The sequence below is a fragment of the Xiphophorus maculatus genome, chromosome 19 (genome assembly GCF_002775205.1).
Source record: "Xiphophorus maculatus strain JP 163 A chromosome 19, X_maculatus-5.0-male, whole genome shotgun sequence".
NCBI classification, from domain to species: Eukaryota; Metazoa; Chordata; class Actinopteri; order Cyprinodontiformes; family Poeciliidae; genus Xiphophorus; species Xiphophorus maculatus.
Genome location: NC_036461.1, coordinates 9,301,663 through 9,323,388, shown reverse-complemented (window position 1 = coordinate 9,323,388; position 21,726 = coordinate 9,301,663). Strand labels below are relative to the sequence as shown.

The following is a 21,726-nucleotide window of genomic DNA, read 5'->3' as shown; positions in this document are numbered from 1 at the left end:
TGTGATTCACAAGTATGCACATAAACATTCTGAAAAGTGTGGAATGCTTTGGTATTCAACAACCCCGAGCCGTTGATTCAATGACTGGGTTGAAATAAAGGGTGATTATATCTTGAATAATCACCCTTCATTGCTGTTACCACAGTTAGTCTTTTGGCGTCTTAATCAATTTTGTACATCTAGAGACTGAGTGGTTTCTCATTTGTCTTTGCAAAGTAATTGAGGCTCAGTCAGGTTGGATGGATGCTACAGATTCTTGAATGGATTTTTGGATCTGGATTTTCACTGAACCATCCTAAAACACGAATAAGCTTTGAGCTAAACCATTTACTAGTAGCCTTATGCTAGAAGGTTAATCTTTGCTCCATTCTCAAGAGATTTGCAGATTTTCTTCTGGCATCTCCCAATATTAACTCCAATCATGTTTCCCCTTCAGCTTCCTTTTGCCCAGACAAGAAAAACACATCTCTTCCATAAAAAACAGATTTGTGGAGAGGACAACTAATAGTTATCATGGCAAAATATTATCTTACATGAACTCCAGATTCCTCCATTTCCTCCAGTTGCCATCAGCATCTTGACTGCTTCTCTGATTTATGTTTTCTTTACCAACCTGTTAGCTGAAATGAATGGCCATATGCTGGTATGATGGTAATTTTTCCATATTCCTAATGTCTAAAGATTTTTCAAGAATACTTTATAAAGCACCTCAGACAAAGCTTGTGCTTAATGTATGATACTTTCACCTGTCTCCAAACACAGTGTGATCAATGTACCTCACAGTCAAAGGAAGATAATCAGTATCTCTCTACTGGGGCCTGTCTTTACACTCCATTTACTTTAAATCAGGAAAGACACTGTGGCACCCATTTTAAAACAAACAAGCTGACCTAGTGTCACCAATGACTGGCGCGTACAGCACTTGAGGATTTACGACACTGTCCTCAAACAGTACATTAGGCCACTGGTCTGCGGTGGCTAAAGCAAACAGCGGTGCTCTGTCAACAGCTATGGAATGCTATTGACACAGATGCTGTGAACGCTGACAGATCGCAGGCAGGATCGCTGCCACGGCTTGAACTGGCAGCCAAAAGGGACTGCACTGTTTGAGAACAGCACTCCATACCTGCTCAACACTTCCTGTTATTGCATTGCTGCTCAGACTCTGGTCGCTTGTTATGATATGGATCCTACAAACAATGGCCAGATAAGTTTCCCATCTGTGACTACATTAATGTCTTCTTCTATATGCTGCATTAGCCTATGACAAAAGAAGTGTAATAAGCAAACATGATTCACATCATCTAAGTTTTATAAGTATTACATTTAACTACACTTTTGGAAACATAACCAATTTTTTTATTAATTGTACACATTTAGAGAGATGTGGTTGGGAATTGTACAACTTGATAAGTGATCTGAATTTTCCATTATGGGATAAAGTAGGGATTGCCTGTATTTTGTTTTGGCAAGAAGTAAAATACCCCAGCTAGTTAAAGTATGGGCTGTCTAAACGCTGCCGACTTGACCCGATGTCTGCTCAAACTCAAAACCTAGATGTAGAATTAGATCAAAAAGGTCACAGATTCCTCAGGTATTATGGTGAAGGGGGACAATGTGTGAGAACAAATTCCTCCAATAAAACTGTCCGAACTGAAGTGAGAAACAATCCAGAACTGGTCAGCGATGGTATATGTTCAATGACCCATTTTCATCTGTGAGTCCCAGTGATGACAGGAGACAAACATGTCGCCTGTGCTGATAACAAAGCAGACAGGTCAGTGACTCGAGGCCTGACATGTGGCCTCACATGCAGCATGTGCGCCCGTAGCTTACATTGCCATTGAGTATCTCTGTTTGTCTCTGGGTCCTGCCTCTGGGCTGCTGAACACATTGTCACAGTAATTGCTGTCGTGCAGATTTGTCTTGCACATCATTAAAACTAATTGCCTCACATTCCACCCATTTCAGAAGTATGTGCAGCAATTATTACTTTGCAAGAGTAATCATAAAATGAGAATCTATCAGAAATAAAAGAGGAGAAATGGCAAACATTCCTGGCATTGCCACTTCAGCCTTAATTATGACTGAGTCAAACTGGTTACGTTTTCTGGAAAGAAGGCTGCATCCAGTCATCTGAAAAGAGGAGACTATCAGACTGAAACTCTGAGTTCAGTCTCAGCACATATGCGTGTGGCAATAACAACTAATTACTGACCAATAACTACATAAAAACATCTACATCTTTCATTCTTCAATCTTTGATTATTTCACTGGCACCGTCTTTTAGGGGTGTAATGAGTTCTTGCTATATTGCAATATTATAAACCAGTCCAGCTTCTCTGTGCCGGCAGAAGAAAAGCATCCCCACATTATGATGCTGCCAACACCATGTTTTATATTATATACAGTATGTCCAAAACATTTGGTGTAGATTGTTTTGAAATACCTGAATGTACACTGACAATATGTTTTCTTTATTTTTCTTAGTTGTTTTGAAAGATTCCTTCATGCCTGCTTTTGACCCTGTCCCCTTTCAGTAACCACAGTGATTGTCCTATAAAATTTTTAAAGACTGACAAGTTCAAACTTCCTGACTGTTTCCTTATTCTGTCAATATTCTGATATACTGATTAAATTTCTTTAAATAATTAAATTCAGCGTTTAACTGTGATACATTATATATCACAATTATATCAGATCTCACACTCATTTTGTTTTAGGATTAAATAAAATTTCACATAACCAAGGAAGATGATTACTTTTTTGTAAATTTAGTTGTCTTTCCTACAGAATTATTGCAAAATTGCTATGCATATTTTCTCAAAATAAATCCAGAATTATAAGTGAGGCTTCTCCAGAAAACCCATTAGCATATGCTGGCCTCTTCTTGAAGAGGGAGGTTAAGTAACTGCTATTTTCTCAGAAAACATAAATATGCTAAGAGAAACTTTAAGTATGCATTTCCTTCTCTCTGTGTAAAAGCACACTTTTCATCATCCACAAGGAAGAAAGCTCAGTGAATGATTGTTATGCTTGAACAACCCTTTTACCATCTTGATTTTTTGCTGTAAAAATAGAAATATTTCACAAACGTTGTGGAGAAGAAGAATGGTAATTATGTTTTGTTTTTTTTATAAAAATGCATATATTTAAAGGCTCATGTCTACATTATAGAGGATGTCTGTGCCCACAGATGGTTATTAACAATGCCAACCAGTACACTGAGAAGAGCATAATCTAGCTAATGACATCATTCTGACAAGCGGGAAAACTCCATTATAAAAGTTTATGGTTTTTTTAAATATAGGGTAATAAAGTCTGAGATATACTGGAGTCAGCTCTGAGTTATTTCACTTTACAGTTTCTCTTTGGATAATAAGCCACTGCATCTTTTTTAACATCCGATCTGTTTTTACATCTCGAGACAAATGCACACTGCTAAATCCAACTTTAAACACTTACAGGTCCCTATAGCAAAGTGGAGCACAAAGCATGTCAGGACAAACTGGGCTGATATCAGGTTTAAACAAATTAAACCAGCTTTAAAGCTGCTTTGTTTTATTTTGTTCCTATTCATTAAGCTTTGTTCTGTTGGAGGTTTCTTCATATTGTCCCTTTCTACTTTTACCAACAATTCCTCAATATGAGGAACTGCTGCAGAGCCAGCAATGCAATGCAATTGGCTGGGCTGCCTTTAATATAAATCTTTTATACAGACGGCATTAGACAATGAGCTGAATTTGTTCAGTTGTTTAAACGTATATGTTGATTCACATTAACTGCAAGGATTGAATGACTTGAATTGGAGTTTTAACTACAATATCTTTATATGTTTGGACATAACAGTTTTTTTTCTTGACGTGACATTTGTGGTCAATTTATTTTGCATATATATTCTGAAACTAATGGAATAGATGCTTTTGTTTGTTTTAATTTAGCATGACTAAGAACTATATGACAATAATTCAACTTTGTGTAGACTTATTAAAGTCATTTTTAGGAAAATGGGATGCATTTTATAGTGAATGTTTTTCTAATGAATATAATTTTGCTTTTAGTCTTAATAGCTAAGACTGTATTAAAATACAAATGGGACACTTTATCGCTTAAGTATCACTGTTCAGGCCAACCCTGAGATGTACTGATACAAATATGTCTACATTTCAATAAGGGGCTGCAAACCATGGGTAATTTATATATTAATAATAAATACTGGGCAATGTTTGTTAAGTGAGTGTTTACCTCAAGGCAGTGATTTGGGCTTTATTACTGTTGGTATATTTACAGATTTCTCAATTTGGCTGTAGTTATCTGAGTTGAAGTATTTGCATCTAATTAAGTTTACAAATCTTTTCCCTACCACTGGATTCTAATTCTAATTTTGTACTTGAGCTTGTTTGTACTTCATTACAGCCCACCAGAGGTTTTCTTTACCTGCTTTCTGAGTCAGAGGTAATACAAACCATAAAATCTTTACAGCCCTTTCATTGAGGAAGGGGCAATCTGAAACCAAAACCAGACTTAATTCAAACCTGGCGAGAAATCTCCCATATGTCACCAGTGCTGCCAAATGTAACTCGGCAGTTCTGAAAATTATATTATTCATGAAAGTATAATAGCAAAGATCTCTGCTCTGACTGAATGCATTGCATATATTCATGAAATCTAGCAGCTAGATGCTTTTATAGAGATTGAAATTTAGTTGAATATGACTGAAGGTTGACACTAAATAGGATGTTCAAGTAAAAGATGAGATTTTTTATAGTTTTGATTGAGCTGCATTACAAATTATACAGGTGGTACGTAGTCCACAATTCTTGGGACTACTGGTAAAGATTAGTATAAAATCTTAAATCAAATGTATTTTTTTAAGTAGCATAACCCCATAACTTGAATATTGTGTTCTTGCACATTTTGAAGAGTGGCTAAAACAAATCCTATCTATGTAACAAGAAAACAGAATATTATAGATTTCTGTGGCTCCATTATTCTAGTGACAAAAAATATTTCTAATGCTGAAAGACATTCTCCACAAAACGTTTGATCAAAATAAAAAACCTTTCATTTGTCTAAAATTTCCAGTGTGATATTACCAAAGGCAACACAATATCTGAAGACTGTACTAAAGAGTGCATTTAAATCAATGAAGCTGGGGTTTTATTGTTCAAATTATTGATTTCTTAAAATGTATGGATGACCTGGGCTATTATGGAAATCTAGTGTAAAGTTTATGCCAATAGCCCTATTAGAAATGTATTTACTTAGCAAACATATATATGATTTTCAAACTTTCACAGTCAAACATAACATCAGGACAGAGCAAAAACTTCTGAGGCAGAATATTAAGTCTGGCAGACCTCCTGCGATGACAGCAGGAGCTTTTCTTTAGGGGTCACCAAAGAACCTGACAGATCTCAAGAAGGAGGTCAAGTGTTCAGGATTGTAGGAGGCAAAGCAGAGAGACTAGCTTGAAAATTCACCTTTCATCCATGCACACTGTCCACTGAGGAAGTAAGAATTGGTCTATTGAGCAGTTAATACAATTGCCCCTCAATGCTAATCATTTCAAGAGAGTATAAATCTCTTTCTAACATGTGATTTCCACATGTCATGCAGTGCAAGAACTATCAGTTAAGGCCAGAAAAATATTAACTTTACTGTCTACAACTCTGCAAGCTTTCACACACACACACACCCCAACTCCACAACAAACACAATTTTTCTTTCTAATCAGAGCCAGAGAAAAAAAAAGGCTACCACTGTTTGAGGGATCTTTCATTTGCCCTTTGTGGGAAATCTCATAAGTATAATTGGCTGTTTTACCAAATTAAGATGTCTCTGTCAGCAGTAATAGTATAGACTTTTCAGTCCAATACAGTAGTCAGAGCTTTTACTCTCTGAACCCACCTTATGTCTGTGAGGGAATTTTGATAACCCACATCCGACCCATGACACACATAACATTACTTTCAGGCATTCCATACCGTGCCTCCAGCACTACCCACAAACTCCAGCATTCGGCTCTTAATGGGCCACATGCTGGTACGCTCCATGGATAATATCTGGATTTTCGGGGGAGTTCACCGACAAACTTGTAAGGCTCAACTCTGAGAGACGTGGTGTTCACCAGAAAACCCCACAAATCCCATCCTCCTGAAGGGGGTTGCTGGGAGGGGGCGGTCACCTCCCAACAGCTTCCATATGGTCTTAAAAAAGAAGGGCGTGATGATATATGGTACTCTAACAACACAGAGGCCTGGGTGAGTGCATGTGCTGCAGAAAGAGAAGGTTGCTTGTTGTTTATGTTGCACAGGAAGTGTCAATCAAGCTGATCTTCTTCTAGAGATTCTTTGAAATGATTGTGCACATAATTCTTGCTGCCTAGACCAGAGCTTATAAAATAATAAAAAAAACATTATCAAAGAATGTTTTATACTTCTAGTCAAGAATAAATGTAGCACTTTATTTACCCATTGGATTGGCCCTTCTTAAAATAATAAGCTGGTTTCTCAAAATAATGATTGCATTTTGAAATTTCAAAACCGCTGTTGAACAGTTTTGCTTATATGCATGATTCTGTGTGGTCTTAAAAGGTCTTACATTTAATTATTATTAATTATAGACCTCCTTTCCAATGCGTCTTTGTCAGCAGTGGCAACTGGAAAAATATGTGGGTCAGGACATCAAAACAGAACTCAATTGCAACCTACAAGCAGACGCACCAGCTGGAGCGGCGAAAGTAGCATTCCTGGTTTGGGAAGGCAAACCCAGAAAGAACTGTCCAGCCTTTGTGTTAATGATGGGGTTTCTAGACTACAGAGTGTGTATTGATTACAGAATCTGTCAAATAAACTATAACTCTCTCAAAAGGAGTATCAAGGCCTCTAAACTGTAAACTGTGCAACCCCTACAAATCCACACAGGACGTTTGAAAGCCAAGGCGAACATAGTGGCTGTCTTCATTGCATGATTTTCAGCTTTGGCTAAATGACATCACCAGAAACAACAGATTCTTTAAAATCTCCTTCTGTTTTCATAAATCAGAGAATGCAGCTATGTTGACTTGGTTCGCATTGACGTCAGGTCAGTTCCTTGAATTCATCAAAGCACGTCAAAGTCTACAGCAGCAAATGTTCTCATACCATGTGATTTTTGTTAGATGCAGAAAGAGAAAATGTCGCTGCACCGTGAATACGAATTTAGAAGACTGACTGGTGAGATTTGGTCACAGTAAAGACTGCAAAAGATAGCGTCAAAATATTTATGTTTCATAGTGTGGTCATAAAGGGGAAGAAAAAGTAAACTGAAATGGTTTGAACCATCTATAAGATGGTGAACCTAAATATTTGGAGGTTGTTTTTGAGGTCAGAAAATGCTCACATATGTTATGATACTTCTGCAGCTGCCTCCCACATGGAAGAGTAAAATGTGGGCATTAACCCTTTAACACTCACTAGCATGTCTAAAGACAGAGAGGAAATCGTAAAGCTGTGTTTCAACATGCCTTCAGCACTGATACTAAACTTACAAGACAAAGACTTGCACATCAATGAAATTATTTTCTAAATTTCTCACTTTTTCCATCATATGTAACCATACACAACCTTTTAAGGTACACAATTAGTTCCTATATTCAAAATGCAACAAGAAAAATTAACATCAGATACAATATGCAGCATTGTGAGAATACTGTCACTGGCTAATTGTTAGCTGCTAATGATGAAAGTTGAAATCTACTTTGAGTCTGGCCACATTTCATTGTCTCTGGTTTATTGTCTAAAACACATGAACTAGTTGAACCAGAATTGGATACTTCTACACCAAATAGAGATTCTTTAAACAACAGTTTTGATTTGTGCAACCTTTATTGTGGAGTATTTCCAAATTCCTTTTTTTTTGCCATTGGGACCTTTTACAATTAGACATGCACAAAAACCACAAAATATGCACTGTACACAGGGTTTTGTAACTCAGACCTTCAAATGGGGACTGGATTGTTTCAAACTTGTCTAACTTAGAGCCTAATAAACCACCTCTGAAAGATATAAAGAAAATGGCTGTTTACCAACAATACCCATCAAAGCTGATTGAGTTTGAGAGGGTTTGCAGGGAGAAAATACCCAAAAATAGAGGGTAAAACCGGGGTAGAGGTAAATTATGTCTATGAAAGGTTTTGTAGCGATGACAGCCTCAAAAGCAATTGGCCATACATATGATAAAACCTACAGCCTCAAAAGCATTCAGGCTGTTATTACTGCTAAAGATGCTCCAAAAAATATTAAGTCATGGGTGTGAAAACACAGGTAAATATTATACTCAGTCTGTCTTGCACAAATCAATCACTGTCTGGTTTCGAGCATCAGCTATCATCACTGTAGACCCAACAAATCTTGGCTATGACATGGTAAAGCATCTCAAACCAACCAGCGGTCATGGAAACAGTTTATTACCCCAGGTTGTCTCTCAGATGAACAATTAACAGCCCTCTTTCTCTCTCTGATTTAAATTCCACTGATTTACTTTCTACATAGTCTAGATGAGCATGAGTCCTCATCAAAAATGAGGACTCATGCTCCTCAGTATATTTGCATATACTTAGATGGGCAAAGTATATGCCCATCTAAGTATGTAGATTTTCCAGATTATAAAAGGAAGGATTTTAAAAAGTGCAAGAGAAACCTGAAAGATGTGCCAATTCAACAGAAATACAAGCTGAAACTCCTGGTCAGAATAAAATCAGATCAAAAACCAGATGTAAAGATTTGAGACTTGGGCCTTTTCCATTAGGTCAAAGTCACAGGCTTTGTGTCTAGGCAACCAAATCCAAAACGACTCATGTGATCAGTGAGCTATATCAGTGGGTAATTGTAATTCAGATTATGAATAGTGATACTGAAACAAGATCCCTTGGTGAGATTACCCATAGCTAATGCTGGTGTGACTCAAAGCCTCATTCAAGAGTCCAAAGATCTTAAGTAATTTTCTGCAGGCAGATACAAATGAGGAAATATATGATCTAAATCTTCTCTATAGTAATAGGAGTTTTAAGAGTCTCCAATCTGCAATTACATACTGATGTACAAGACGCATAATTGATGGTTACTGTATTTACCATCAAACAGGGCAAAAATTTTAACTTGCACTCCAATTCCACATCTAAGTAAATTATTATTTTGTAAACAGAAGCCATCCTCAACACAAGCTGCCCATTGATAGAAAATTTGCTGGTAGTAAACCAATGTACCGCTTCCTCATTTTGGAAAATTACTGTTTTGGCAGCTGTATAACATCCCATAGCTAACCATTACTGGCAGGATAAAATGTATTTAAATCTTATCTAGAGATTAATGTGATCTAATTAATTATGAACTGACATCTGCAGTGTTCCGGGAAAGCATGTCTTTGAGACACTGGCATGAACATTAGCGCAGATAGCAGAACACCCAGTTTCTGAACCATCTGATGTTATAAAACCTACCAAATTTTTGGTAAGCATAAAGTGATTTTAAATGTATTTTACTTGAACATTTTAAAAGTTGGTCACATTACAACCACAAATGTGAACATATTAAACTCCAACTGGTTTCTTTATGCAAAATAGAGAAAGTTTGTAGCAGGCTGGACGGAGAGCATCTATGATCATCTATTTTACAGTCTTACAGATTCTCAGTTGGATTTAGGTCTGGACTTTGCCTGGCCCATTCTAACACATAATTGTAATTTGATTGAATTTGATCCATTGTAGCTCTGGTTATATGTTGACGATTGTTGTGCAGCTGAAAGGTGAAAATCCAGACTCAACTCTTTTGAAGCCTATAGCAGGGTTCACAGTTGCCCTTACTTAGATGCATCTGTCTTCCTAACAACTTCCTTGTCCCTGCAGAAGTAAAGCAACCTACAGCGTGATGCTGCCAACACTAAATTTCAACATTGGGATTTTGTTTTCAGAGTTATGTAGAGTATTACTTTTCCACCTCACAGTGTTTCTGGCTAAAAAGTAAAATTTTAGTCAGAGCACATTGAGGATTTTAGTTATAATGTTATAAAATGTGAAAACGTTCAAGTGGTATGAATACCTTTGCGAAGCATCTGAAGCAACCTAAAATAATTTAGGAAACTGAAATACTAACGCTGAGTCAAAACACTTCATTCCTGTACTGACACAAGGCAAAAAAACAGTTTTTCAGCCACTTAAAATGTATGACATTAGATAAATGTATCAACTTTAATCCTTAATCAGTACCATAACTTAACTAAACGACAGAAAAGTCAAGTAAATCAAAGGAAATAAAAACATAGTATTTGGCAACACTGGCTATTTCCAGAAATTACTTCAATACACAAACAAGTCTGGTAATCATCTATCCTCAGCTTGTCAGGACATACATGGGGCAACTTCTCAACAACAACATTTTCAACATCAGCCCACGCACACGGATGTATTCCATTTTACTTAATGTGTTTCAATAGAAACACCAGCGGGCTTCCTGGGTAGAAAATAGCAATCAGTTCCTCACATATATTTGCTTAGATAGGAAGGCATTGCTATAAAGCCTGCAGCTGACACTTTGGACGTTAGACATTACATCATCCACTTAAATAGGAAGTTCTTAAATATAACTCAACAAATTTGTGTTTTCGTTTATTCTCAGATGTGACAGATTTGTTCCTTTTCTTTCCCCCACTGTGAAAATGTTTTCCCATACTGGCATCTCCTTAAAAAGTATCCTGGGACTCAGGGAGGGACTGAATAAAGCTGTCCACTAAATTCTTCTAAGTGGGGTATTCGCAAGTCTCTATTCCAGTCTGTGGCCTACGTTCTGGCACTTTGCCGAAAATGGAGCCAGTAACATAGCCTCCAGTCAGACTTTAGTGACGGCCAAGCTCTAAGGGGGCCCAGATGATTGGACAGACCCCTGACCTACTAAAGTGCACTCTCTTCATTAACACAGACGCGTTAGGCAGAACTTGTTCAGGTAGATGAAATTTACTCTTTCAGTATGTATCTTTATGTTGGAGTTAATATACAGTTTGTACAGCATGTCTATGTGAGATTGTGCAATACATGGACTATGAAAGAGGAAAGCAGGCCTAATAGGAAGACTGCCGGGTCACTCAAGCCTATTATGTAATTGACCAGTGAAAAAGTGTGTGTGAAAAGTGTTTGCATGTGTGAGGAGGAAATAATTATCTGAAAAGGACTGGAGAAGCAGTAGGCACATTCTCTTGCTGCTCCAGAGAGATGTCCCTTGCAGTGTAGTGTTTTTCTTCACTTGTAGATTTCAAAGATAACTTTTAATGAGAAAAAAGTCCTTATTTCAACCTGTTATTACAGTCTACAGAAAACTATGATGGCGTTTAACATAAAATTAAAATACGGCATCCAAAGACTAACCCTTGGGTACTCTGTTTTTGTAGATAGGTCTAGAAAGCAAAATCACAAATGCCTATGTTGAATAACTAAACCAACGCTTAATGCAACGTGTTTTATGGGAATAGACCAACACGAAGTAATACATAGGTATACACCATACAATGCATAGGATAGACCAAAGAAGGGGCCAAGGGGCCCAAGGTAGCTCCAGAGATTCACAGTTCAGGTGGGAGAATCTCTTCATAGGACAACTATTAGTCATGCATTCCACAAAGCTGGCCTATATGGAAGAGTGAAAAGAGAAAGAAATAATAAATTCATAAGAGGTCCCATCTGCAGTTTGTCAAAAGTCATGTAAGGGACACATCAAACACATGGTTAATGGAGTCTGGTCAGATGTTGAACTTTTTGGCCTATATTCAAAACACTATAGGCACTTTTCCACTAGAAGTTCGGTCTCCGTTCGCACCACCCAGATTTATTTCCATTAGCAGAACTCAGCCTGGCTGTTTTCAGATTGTTGTACATCCGAGTACTACGTGGGAGCGATCTGATTTACAGCTGATCACATTTATTGATTGGCTCATGAGTACCACACAGCAAACTCCAAACAACATTTCTCATATATTTTAGCAGTGGACCATTGACATGCCGACTGCTATCAGAGACCGTTCAGTGTGAAGGAGTGTATTTATATGAGTTTAATCATGAGTAGCACCAGGAATACATTCGTTAAGTTTTCTGTCTCTCGCTGCAGAATGAGCAGCAATGAAGAAGAGAGAAAGGGTGCAGCTGTGGTCAGCTTTCTGATGGAACTGCAGTTTTACTCAGATGGTGTGAAACACTGAAAATACAAAATATTAGCTTTGCATGATGTGCATTTTATTTTGTACTTGCATATTTTTTTATAAAGTTCCTGAATGGGTATTGGTTGACATCTTTCGACTGCATTACCTAAATTCATAGGTTGTACATTTAAAAAAATAAAGGGCCGGAATATAATTATATTTATAGGTAAAGCAAGATAATCGGCTGATCTGAGTCTTTGTCATATTTTAGCAAGCAAAAAATGTCTATAAGACAAAATTAAATATCTGGGTTTATTTGAGTCCATCAGAACGACATCCTCATTGTTGATTGTCATTGCAAATATTATCAGAGAGTCGTCCACAGCTGCTGTGCCCACGTTCTCACATCCATGCCATGGGTCTTGTGAAGGACAGACCCATAATGGAGACGTTTACCAATGGGGTAGAACTGAGCCATGCATTAACAGGTTAGAGTGAGACTTGAATCTTGAATCTGCTTTAGATTGACTTTATACTAGCTAGAAGTTTGTGTTTGGGAGGTTTGGTGCTCCCTTTTTGTCCTTTCTTTTGGGTTATTTTGAGTTTACTTTAGACTGACTTGTTTGGACATTTTGAAACTTTAATTTGCACTTTAACCTTCTTCAGTTTGTTAGACCCTTGTTTCGTGTTAATTGGGTTAAATTGTATTGTGTTTTGGTTTTGTGAAACAATCTTTTTTTGATAAATCATTTTACATTCCACTTATTTTCTCTGGACACATTTTTATGTTACCGCCCCTGAACCCTTTGACCCTTTGGGGGCGTAACACTGTGATAAACCTTAAAGGTTTTAAAGTTTCCATAAAGTGCAAAACTGTGAATAATACTTACGTTTTATGCAGCGGTTGGGTCCTGGAGCCACTACCCAACCAGAGCAGCACTGCTGACCTCCACAGACATTTGGCCTGAAAGCACATGTACAAAAAACAGAGTGAATTAAAGGTTTGATGGTATTTAAAAATATATATCATTACACACTTTATAATCCATCTACTTTCTATACAAAGTTGATTTTGTGCAAGATTGTTGGGGTAGTAGTCCCAATCGCCAGCAGAAAAAGAAAGGTGAGGTACACTATAGAGAGGTCACCAGTCCATCAAAGAGAGACAAACAAGTAGAACAACCATGCATTCATTCTTACCTAAGGACAATTTAGTATCTCCAATTAACTGAACATGCGTGAAATCTAGGCATGCACAGGAAGAACATGCTATCTCCAGACAGAAAGGCCCCAGACTGGATCTTCTTGCTGTGAGGCAACAGAGTCAAAGAATAACTGTGAATTAGTGAGGATTCTAACAAAAAATATCTTTTTAATAATTATGTACTTTCTAATCCTTCTGGTATGACTGGCCTGGAGCTATAACACTTTTGAGAATAAGCTGTACCAAACTTCTTTTTATTATTAATTTTTCAGAAATCCCTGTCTTACTGTGGACCAACAAGGTCCTGTTCTATTAGATGAGAATCCAAAGTGAACACAAACAGTGTTATTTGAACCTTGCAGGGATTATCTGAGACACGCGGGACATGAAAAACACCTCACATTTTCTATAAATCACTCAGCAAATGAGAGATGGCAAGTTTTAAACAGTCTGAACTGGATTCTTTGCACTCTCTAATCCACACCTGTAGCCCAGGCCAAATTTTTGTAGCAAGGCAGATTAAAAAGGCACCAGACCGCAAAAGCAACTCCAGAGCAGCAGTTAATGTGCTGAGATGGATCTGCGCCCCATCATCCTTTCACAAGATATTACAGTAAGTGGATGTCTGACTCATGGTGATTTGAGAAGATAACAGGGATTGACTCGTTGACCTCAGATGGATTGCGCTTATTAGATGCTGCAAGTGTTTCTGAGGCGTCACGGGGATAACATGCAGTCGTTTGGGCCCTCTGGCAAGCTCAGCTTTGTCATTAATCAAGCACATCAGGCCAAGCCCGTGCCAAAGATATCAGTCATCACATTCAAATTCCATCAAGGGATTTCTGTATGTAATAGAGACGCCAATGCAACAATACTACTAGGCTCCATGGAAAAATATGCATAGGCAGCTACACCTATTCCATACTTGATGTGGAGGGCTATCCGAAGCAACCTGAAATCTGTAATGTGCACTGAGAAAAAAAATGAGTCCAACTGAGTCAACTTGGATGTGATTAAGAGTTAAGTGTACCCAGATCTGCCAGAGTATGAAATCCAGTAAACTGAAGAATTGGAATGGGAATTCCAAGAGGAAATGTGTCACACATTCACTTTTGCTAACCGGCTGCAGATGATTCATCTGAAAACGCTTGAATAAGAACCATAAAACTCACCGTGCAGACTACTTTAAGGCAGTGTTTCCCAGATTTATGTAACACTTCGTTTATGGTTCCCAGGACTAAAGGAAACCCGTTCATTCTATGTATTTTTGAGGAGAAAGTCAAGCAAAGCACTTACCATGTGCTTTTTTCTTTTGCACAGAGGAACTTCATTACAAGGGATCTCATTCTGAGGCTGGGTATTGTACTTTGCTCAGAGATTGAAATAGACAGATAATTTAAGTATGCCTCATTGAAATTAGAGTTCAATAAGATTGTCCTTATTGGCTGTGGTGGGACATAAATAACTTTAATTCACACTATAAAACCTATGGTTCACATAGATTCATATCTAACATGAATTGAGCTTGTGATACAGTTCTTTTTGAGGTGTGGTATTACTATAAAATGACCAACTTCAGTGAAGTTTAAACACAGGAAATGGGTGGATTAGCTTGAATTTTGGGGGGATTTTCTCTAATCTGAAGAGACTCAAAGTGACACATGCTGGCTCAAGTGTTTACAATGTTGTGAAAAATGGTTTGCCCTCTGATAATCTGTAAGAGTACAAACCATTTCCTTCTGACTTTGATTTGTAATAACACTTAAATGTTTCAAATTACTGACAAAATTTTGCTATCAAATGAAGATTACCTGTGTAATTACAGAAAGCAGTTTATTAATGGAAATAAAGTGTTTGTTTTTTGTTGTTTTTTTTTCAATTAGCCTGATTTGGTGAAAAAGTAATCATCCCAAAAATGAATTCTGATTTTTCTTTAATTAACCACATTTTTTAGACAGCTGCGATCAACTTGAGTTGGTCTACATACACCTAATTATCCCAATTAATCAAGAAATCACGTATAGAAGCTGTGTGACAACATAAAGTACACAAAAGAAACTCAAAAAGCCACATAATGTGATCTAACGAAATTAGAGAACAGAGTAGACGGGAATTAAAGTCACTGACATCAATCAGTCTGGAGCAAACTGATTGATGTCTGTTCCACACTGTATAAACATCTATCAGTCCACCATATGTGGGTGAGGCAAATTTTCCAATAAATCCACAGTGCAAGCTTGTGCATCCAAGCCTTGTTTTAAAAAATATAAACCACTAGCCTAGTCTCAGTGTTGTTGACTCCAGTTAACCACGATGAGAGCTATTATCCTCAACAGAGAAAACAAGAAACAGTGGTGAACCATCCAACAGTGGTGAACCTCCAACCTCCAATAGTGGTGAACTTCCCCAGAGGTGGTCACCCCACCACAATTAATGCAAGAGCTCAACAATGACTCAATCGGGAGGTCAAAAAATACCCAGAATAACATTAAAGACAGAGGATAAAGTAGTGCCTGTGGGAAAAATACTTATTAGTGAAGAATTGCAAACAAAAAAGAGAACAGTTTGAAACTCTTAACTCTCATTAAGAGTTTGGGGAAGATATTCTGTGGACTGATGGGGGAAAAAGTGGAGCTTTTAGGAAGATGTGGGTCTTGTTATAGAGTTAGGCTTGGTGTAAAATTAACAAAGCATTCCAGAAAAAAAATCATACCAACAGTCAAACATGATGGTGGTATTGTGATGATCTGAGGTTGGTTTGCTGCTTCAGCACATGGCTGAATTGACATACTTTCTCTAGCAGAAAGTTCTGATGGCAAATGTCCACCATCAGCTTGTTAACCTGAGGTCAGCTCACTTGGGTTATTCAACAGGAAAATTATCCAAAGGAGGATTAGGATTTAAATCCAATAGACATCCTGTGGCGTGACATTGAAAAAACCCTTCAATATTGTTGAACGAAAGTAATTCTGCGACAAAAAACAAGAAAAAAACTGGACGATCCTGCCAGAATTGTAACTGAAGTGTGTCGAGGTTGAGAGAAAGTTTGTGTTGCAAACTTTCAGGGTTGCATCAAAGTTGCAGGACAGTAGCTCTCCAGGGCTGGACTTGGGCATCCCTGATTAAGACCATGTGTGAATGATCAAAAGTCACACTAAATCCACAATGTAAGCTTGTCCATTTAAATCTAGTTTTAAAATAATTTAGGTCAAATGTTATCATCATCCAGTTATCCAGTCAATACATATAAATAAAACACTGAGATAAACGCAACATTATGTACACCACATTTTTTTAAAGTAAGGAGCTGTCTGTCAAGGTTTAGCTCGAAACTAAGCATGCTGTTCATGTGTCTCCTAACCTATTATCTGAATCCTCCTGCTTGCTGTTAAAATAAACCTTCAATAAGCTAGTCACATAGACAGTTTCCTCAACCCAAAAACAGCTCTGTAATGAAACATTTATACTTCACTGTCTGCAGCCTAAGGTGAACCATTATAATCTTGCTCTGATTATTATATAAATATTCACCATCTAGTTGAGTTCAAGCCATGTCCCTGTGGAGCATGGAGGAGAGGATACAGAAGGCTTCATTTAACAAAATGAAAAGTGCTCCATTGTGGAAACAACCCATCATCCTTTTAGAGTTAAGCAGAAACCAAAAAGAAAGAGCCACTGGAGAAACAGGTGTTTCTGATCATGGTGCAAATTTGCAAATGCTCATGAGCCAATACTCTGGCTGAGCAACTATAATAAATGGTCACAGCAAGAACACAGAACGGAGGCCCACAGACTACAGTAGTGCTGCCACTCTATTGCTGTGATTGATGTAACTATATAGTAAGGTGTAATAATGGCAGTGTGATAATCCCATGTCAAACAGCACAAACACAGATGATCCATTTATCTTCACACTGATTGCTGGTAAATAAAAAAAAAACATTTAAAAAAAAGCCATCACCCTGCATCTCAGTGTGGTGTTCAAGTTACACTGTTGAAACCAAGAAGGTTCTGCAAAGGATAGTGAGGGAATATAGACTATCCTTACAACCATAAACTGTACTATCAGTACACAAACACAGCTTCCTGCCTTAAACATATTAAAATACTGATCTGTTAATATTATGCAGAGATATATTTAAAGCATTTATTTCTGTTCATTTTGATGATCTTATGATTCAGTTTCTCTGAAAATTTAACAATTTATTACCGAAATGTCTGCCTCCTGAAATATATGCCCATGTACTGTGCAGTATATGCACACAATAATTGCTATACTCATTTTGGATGAATTACAGGAGCGGAACTTTGGGGCATTTGAGTGATCAGTTAGTGGTTCTGTTGAAAACCTAAGGAAGCCCAAGTTCTATAATAACATCCATTAGCTTTTCTGAATTGATTGGTCTGGTGTCTGGCATCTTGCTCGAGACAATGCCACATAAATTCCTTGTGGGATTTGTAAAATGTACTCCCATTTGAAAGCACAGAAGAACAATCTTCTTTTCTCCTGAATCCAGTTAAGAAACTTCTGACAATATCATGTGACTTAATACAAGGAGTGCTACAGATGGCCCATGTCTTGGCTACGTTGTGAGTGGTGACTCTGGAAGCAATGACTCCAGATGCAGTCCACGCCTTGTAAATCTCCTGATGAATGGGCCTTGTTTGACAGTTCTTTCATTGTTGAGGGTTTTCCTATTGACTGTGCATCTTTTTACTACCATACTTTTTCCTACCATTAAACTTACTATTCATATTCCTGGATATGACTCTATGAAGAGCCAGTTTTGTCAGCAATGACTCGATTCTCCTTATGGAGGGCAGCAATGACTGCTGAAAAACTGTCAAGTCAGCAGTATTCCCATGATTGTCTATTCATTTTTATTGTCATTTTATTGTATTTTGTATGTTAAAGACACTATAATTTGGGCTTTTACCAGATATATTCCAAAATCATCTAGATTGACAGAAATGCATACTTGAAATATATCACGGTGTGAAATCTATATATGCGTTACTGAAAATAAATTGACTTTTCACATTTCAATTATTTGGAAGGGCATTGTATTAGCACACAATTAAATTGCAATGAATTGTTTTGATTTGACTCCATAGCTAAATTCGCAGCAAAGCTGCACTACATTGAAGAGCATTTAGCATAGTAATGTACACAAAACTTCGTAGCTCTTGTTACATCATTTGCTGGTTTCCATTACTGGAAGAAAAATTCTGCAAAAGTGGGCCACAACCGCAGCACAGTAAACCACAGGGACTCATGCTTGCTAGAGTAAAATAGGTCACTCAAATTCCTGCTCCTGCTGCCCCGCATGGCTTGAAAACAAAATGTTTGGGTGTTTATTATGGAGCAGAAAATTGTCACTCTTACCCAGCCAGTCGTCTTGTGCTGGAGGAGCCGGGCTTGCTGCTTTGCCTGCGGTTCACTCTGCTCGTTTGCGGGTGTCTGGCTGTGCGCTGCGCTCTGCCGTGCGACGATGAGACGAGGTCTTCCCCGGATGCGCCAGCAACGTGAACCGTTTCACCTCTGGATGCTGACGCTCCCCTGGACGTGCGGTGCAGAGTTGTCGACTGGCCGGTGGTAGGTGTTTTCGAGAGGTCCAGAGCTTCTTTGGGAGAGTGACCCTGACTGATCTGATGGTCGGAGACCACCTGGCTTGCCCCGGTCCTCCCACCTGTTGCCTCCTGGTGACCGTCGCCAACCCGCATGAGCGCAACACTTAAAACCATTAAAACAGTTAATCCGGTGCGCTCCATTTCGGTCATGCAGTTTTAAAAGTAGCGCGCAGAAACTCGCAGATCGCGTTACAGTTTTTGTCAAGAGTCACAAAAATATGAGCAATTTTTTTTATTATATATTTTTTACAAAACAAGCATCCTCTCCCAGCAGTGAAAGACGCCTGGATACCTTTTCATAATGCCCAGGTAACAGTCTGTCTTCAGGTTCTCAAATCACCTCCTGAAATCTGTCCACGGGTAGAAAAAAATCTCCAGAATTTATTATTTTTTTATTATTATTATTTTAAGCAAACATTATTCAATCTTCTTTAGCTTATGTTTAAGAGGAAAAGAAGCGCAGAGAGAGCAGCGGCTGAAAGGCTGCTGAAGCTGTGCTCCAAGTGAGAGTTTGAACCGTGCTCCCATGAATATCACCTCCTCCTTGGATCTGAAGTCACTGAGAATTTTTTGCAGGGGATTGCATGCGCTCCGCAAGAAGTAACACCCCCTTGTGTTGCATCCACACACAAGTCCATGTGGCCACACATTTTTCCCTCTGCCAAGTTACATGATGGGTTTCTTACTGCAACTCTTTTGAACGCAGTTGGAATGAGCGCGGATGCAGCTGCTTCGATCATTACCGTCAATTTATATTTGAACTGACAAACTATTACAATGTCATAAAATTTAAGATTACCACAACTTCCAGATGTTTCCCTGTGAGAGTTTGCGTTTCTGATTGCTGGATTAGTTTTAGTAAGGCTGTGGATTTTATGTACAAATGTACCCTGCTGCCATCAGAAGTTTCCTTTTTTATATACATTTATGCTGTATTTTGGTAGCTCACACAGATCAAACTCTAACCTAAATGTTGGAAAACTGGTCAAGTTATGTAACAGATCACGTTTCCCATCCCCTCTCATCCATGCTGCATCATCATTTTCCCTCTCACTAGCTGGAAACAACACATTTCTCCTCTCCCACAAGATCATAAACAGCCCAGAGACAATTGGCATGTTCCTTTCATTTAGCCCACAAAGATGCATGGTTTCCTCTCTTTTATATCAGATTAAAAACACAAAATGTATTGCGTCCATTCATGCTCTTCCATGAATAAATCCCACAGAGTGAAACTTTCAAGGTGACTTATCCTGAGAAGAATATCCCTAAAAGTACAATAGAGGAAAAAAACTGGATATTGAGGTTGCATTAGTCTTGCCTTTGAAAGCAGAATGGTCAGCTAAAGTGCAACATCCATGAGAGTGACTATGCAATATAATTATTAAAGATGCACAGGGCTAGTCAGAGGTTTACATGTACTCATCGTCAGTGTGCGCTATTATGTAGGGCTACAATCTTAATTGCCCCTTAGGGTCCCCCATGACAAACAGGCTCTGGGTGAAGGGTCAGACAAAGAATGATTCAACATTCCCCATGATAACCGGAAGATGGAGACATCAGACATCATCCAGTATGGCGGAGCCAGGGTCCCACTCTGGAGCCAGTCCTGGGGTTGGGGTTTGCCATGAGTGGCTGCTCTGGCCACTCCTCACAGGGCCAAGCCAATAGGAATGGTGTTAGGCTGTCCTCAGTGGGTTTACCACCTGCATGGATAACCATGAAAGACCGGTGCCAAAAGGATGGGTCAGCAGTCGAAGGTGGAGATCTCAGCGACCCATCCAGTAGAGACTTAGGTTAAGACCAATATATTCTGGAAACAAATTTAAATTCAGTGCACATGAGCTCAAAATGATGCACCTCTGATCTGGACAGTAACTGTAGCTTTCCATGCAAGTGTGGATTGACAAATTCAACGTTTTCACTCCATTGCCACTTTAATTATTTAAATCACGCAAATTTAATTTATTAGCAATGAGCCAAAATTTTGTGGTTTCTGTTGAGCTGTTAGAGATATCAGGTCACGTCAACTGACTTTTAGGAAATACTTCTTCTATTCATTTGGGATTAATTAATTGTTGGATCCATCCATTCATCCATTGTTTTTCTCTTATTCTCATATCGGACATGTCCAGTTCTGGAGTCCCGAGCATCACTTTCCACACCAACACTTTCCAGGTCATTCTGGAGGATCCCTAGGTGATAAGTGAAGGAGACTCTTAAGGTCTGAGATGGATGAACAGTCATATTAAGAACAACATTCAACAGGGAGATTAATGTTTTCCGGCCCTGAGAATGTTTCATTACAATAATGAGAACTTTTGTGTTAACATCTGTCCAATAGAAAACCTGTCTACAGTGTGACCCAATAATAACAGCTTTACAGAAAAGTTTTAGGCTCACTCTTGTATTGTGGCAATATGCTGAGTAATTATGGCCCTTATGCCACAGAGCACTTTAGAGTCCATTAATAAAAAAATTTAAAAAGATGAGACCTTACTCTGGAGGAGCAGTGGAGATCAAGAGCTTAAGTGGTTGAGTCTGTCCTTAGGATAGATATTTTTTGTGTACTCTACAACTCAGGAAATCTAGTTTGAGCTGATAGTTTGAGCAAGACAATCCTGGAAGGCAAAACTGTTAGAAACATACCCCAACAGACTTATAACTTTATAAAACATGTAGCTTTTTATGTTGGTATATCACATCAGATCCTAATAAAACACACT

The 21,726-nt window shown here is 38.3% G+C and overlaps 1 protein-coding gene across 3 annotated transcripts in view; it reads right to left on the bottom strand.

The window, feature by feature from the left end:
* Positions 1-19,608, bottom strand: part of ltbp2 (latent transforming growth factor beta binding protein 2) — a 105,126-nt gene extending 85,518 nt beyond the window's left edge. Inside the window, exons 1-2 of one of the 3 annotated variants that reach the window (XM_023352519.1) lie at positions 18,756-19,608; positions 13,056-13,129 (exon numbers count right to left, since the gene is read on the bottom strand). In XM_023352519.1, the coding sequence (XP_023208287.1) occupies positions 13,056-13,129; positions 18,756-19,150 (469 nt within the window). In that variant the 5' untranslated portion in view covers positions 19,151-19,608. The remainder of the gene's footprint in view (positions 1-13,055; positions 13,130-18,755) is intronic. The other 2 variants (XM_023352518.1, XM_023352520.1) reach the window with 2 other exon arrangements.
* Between the last annotated feature and the right edge of the window lie 2,118 nt (positions 19,609-21,726).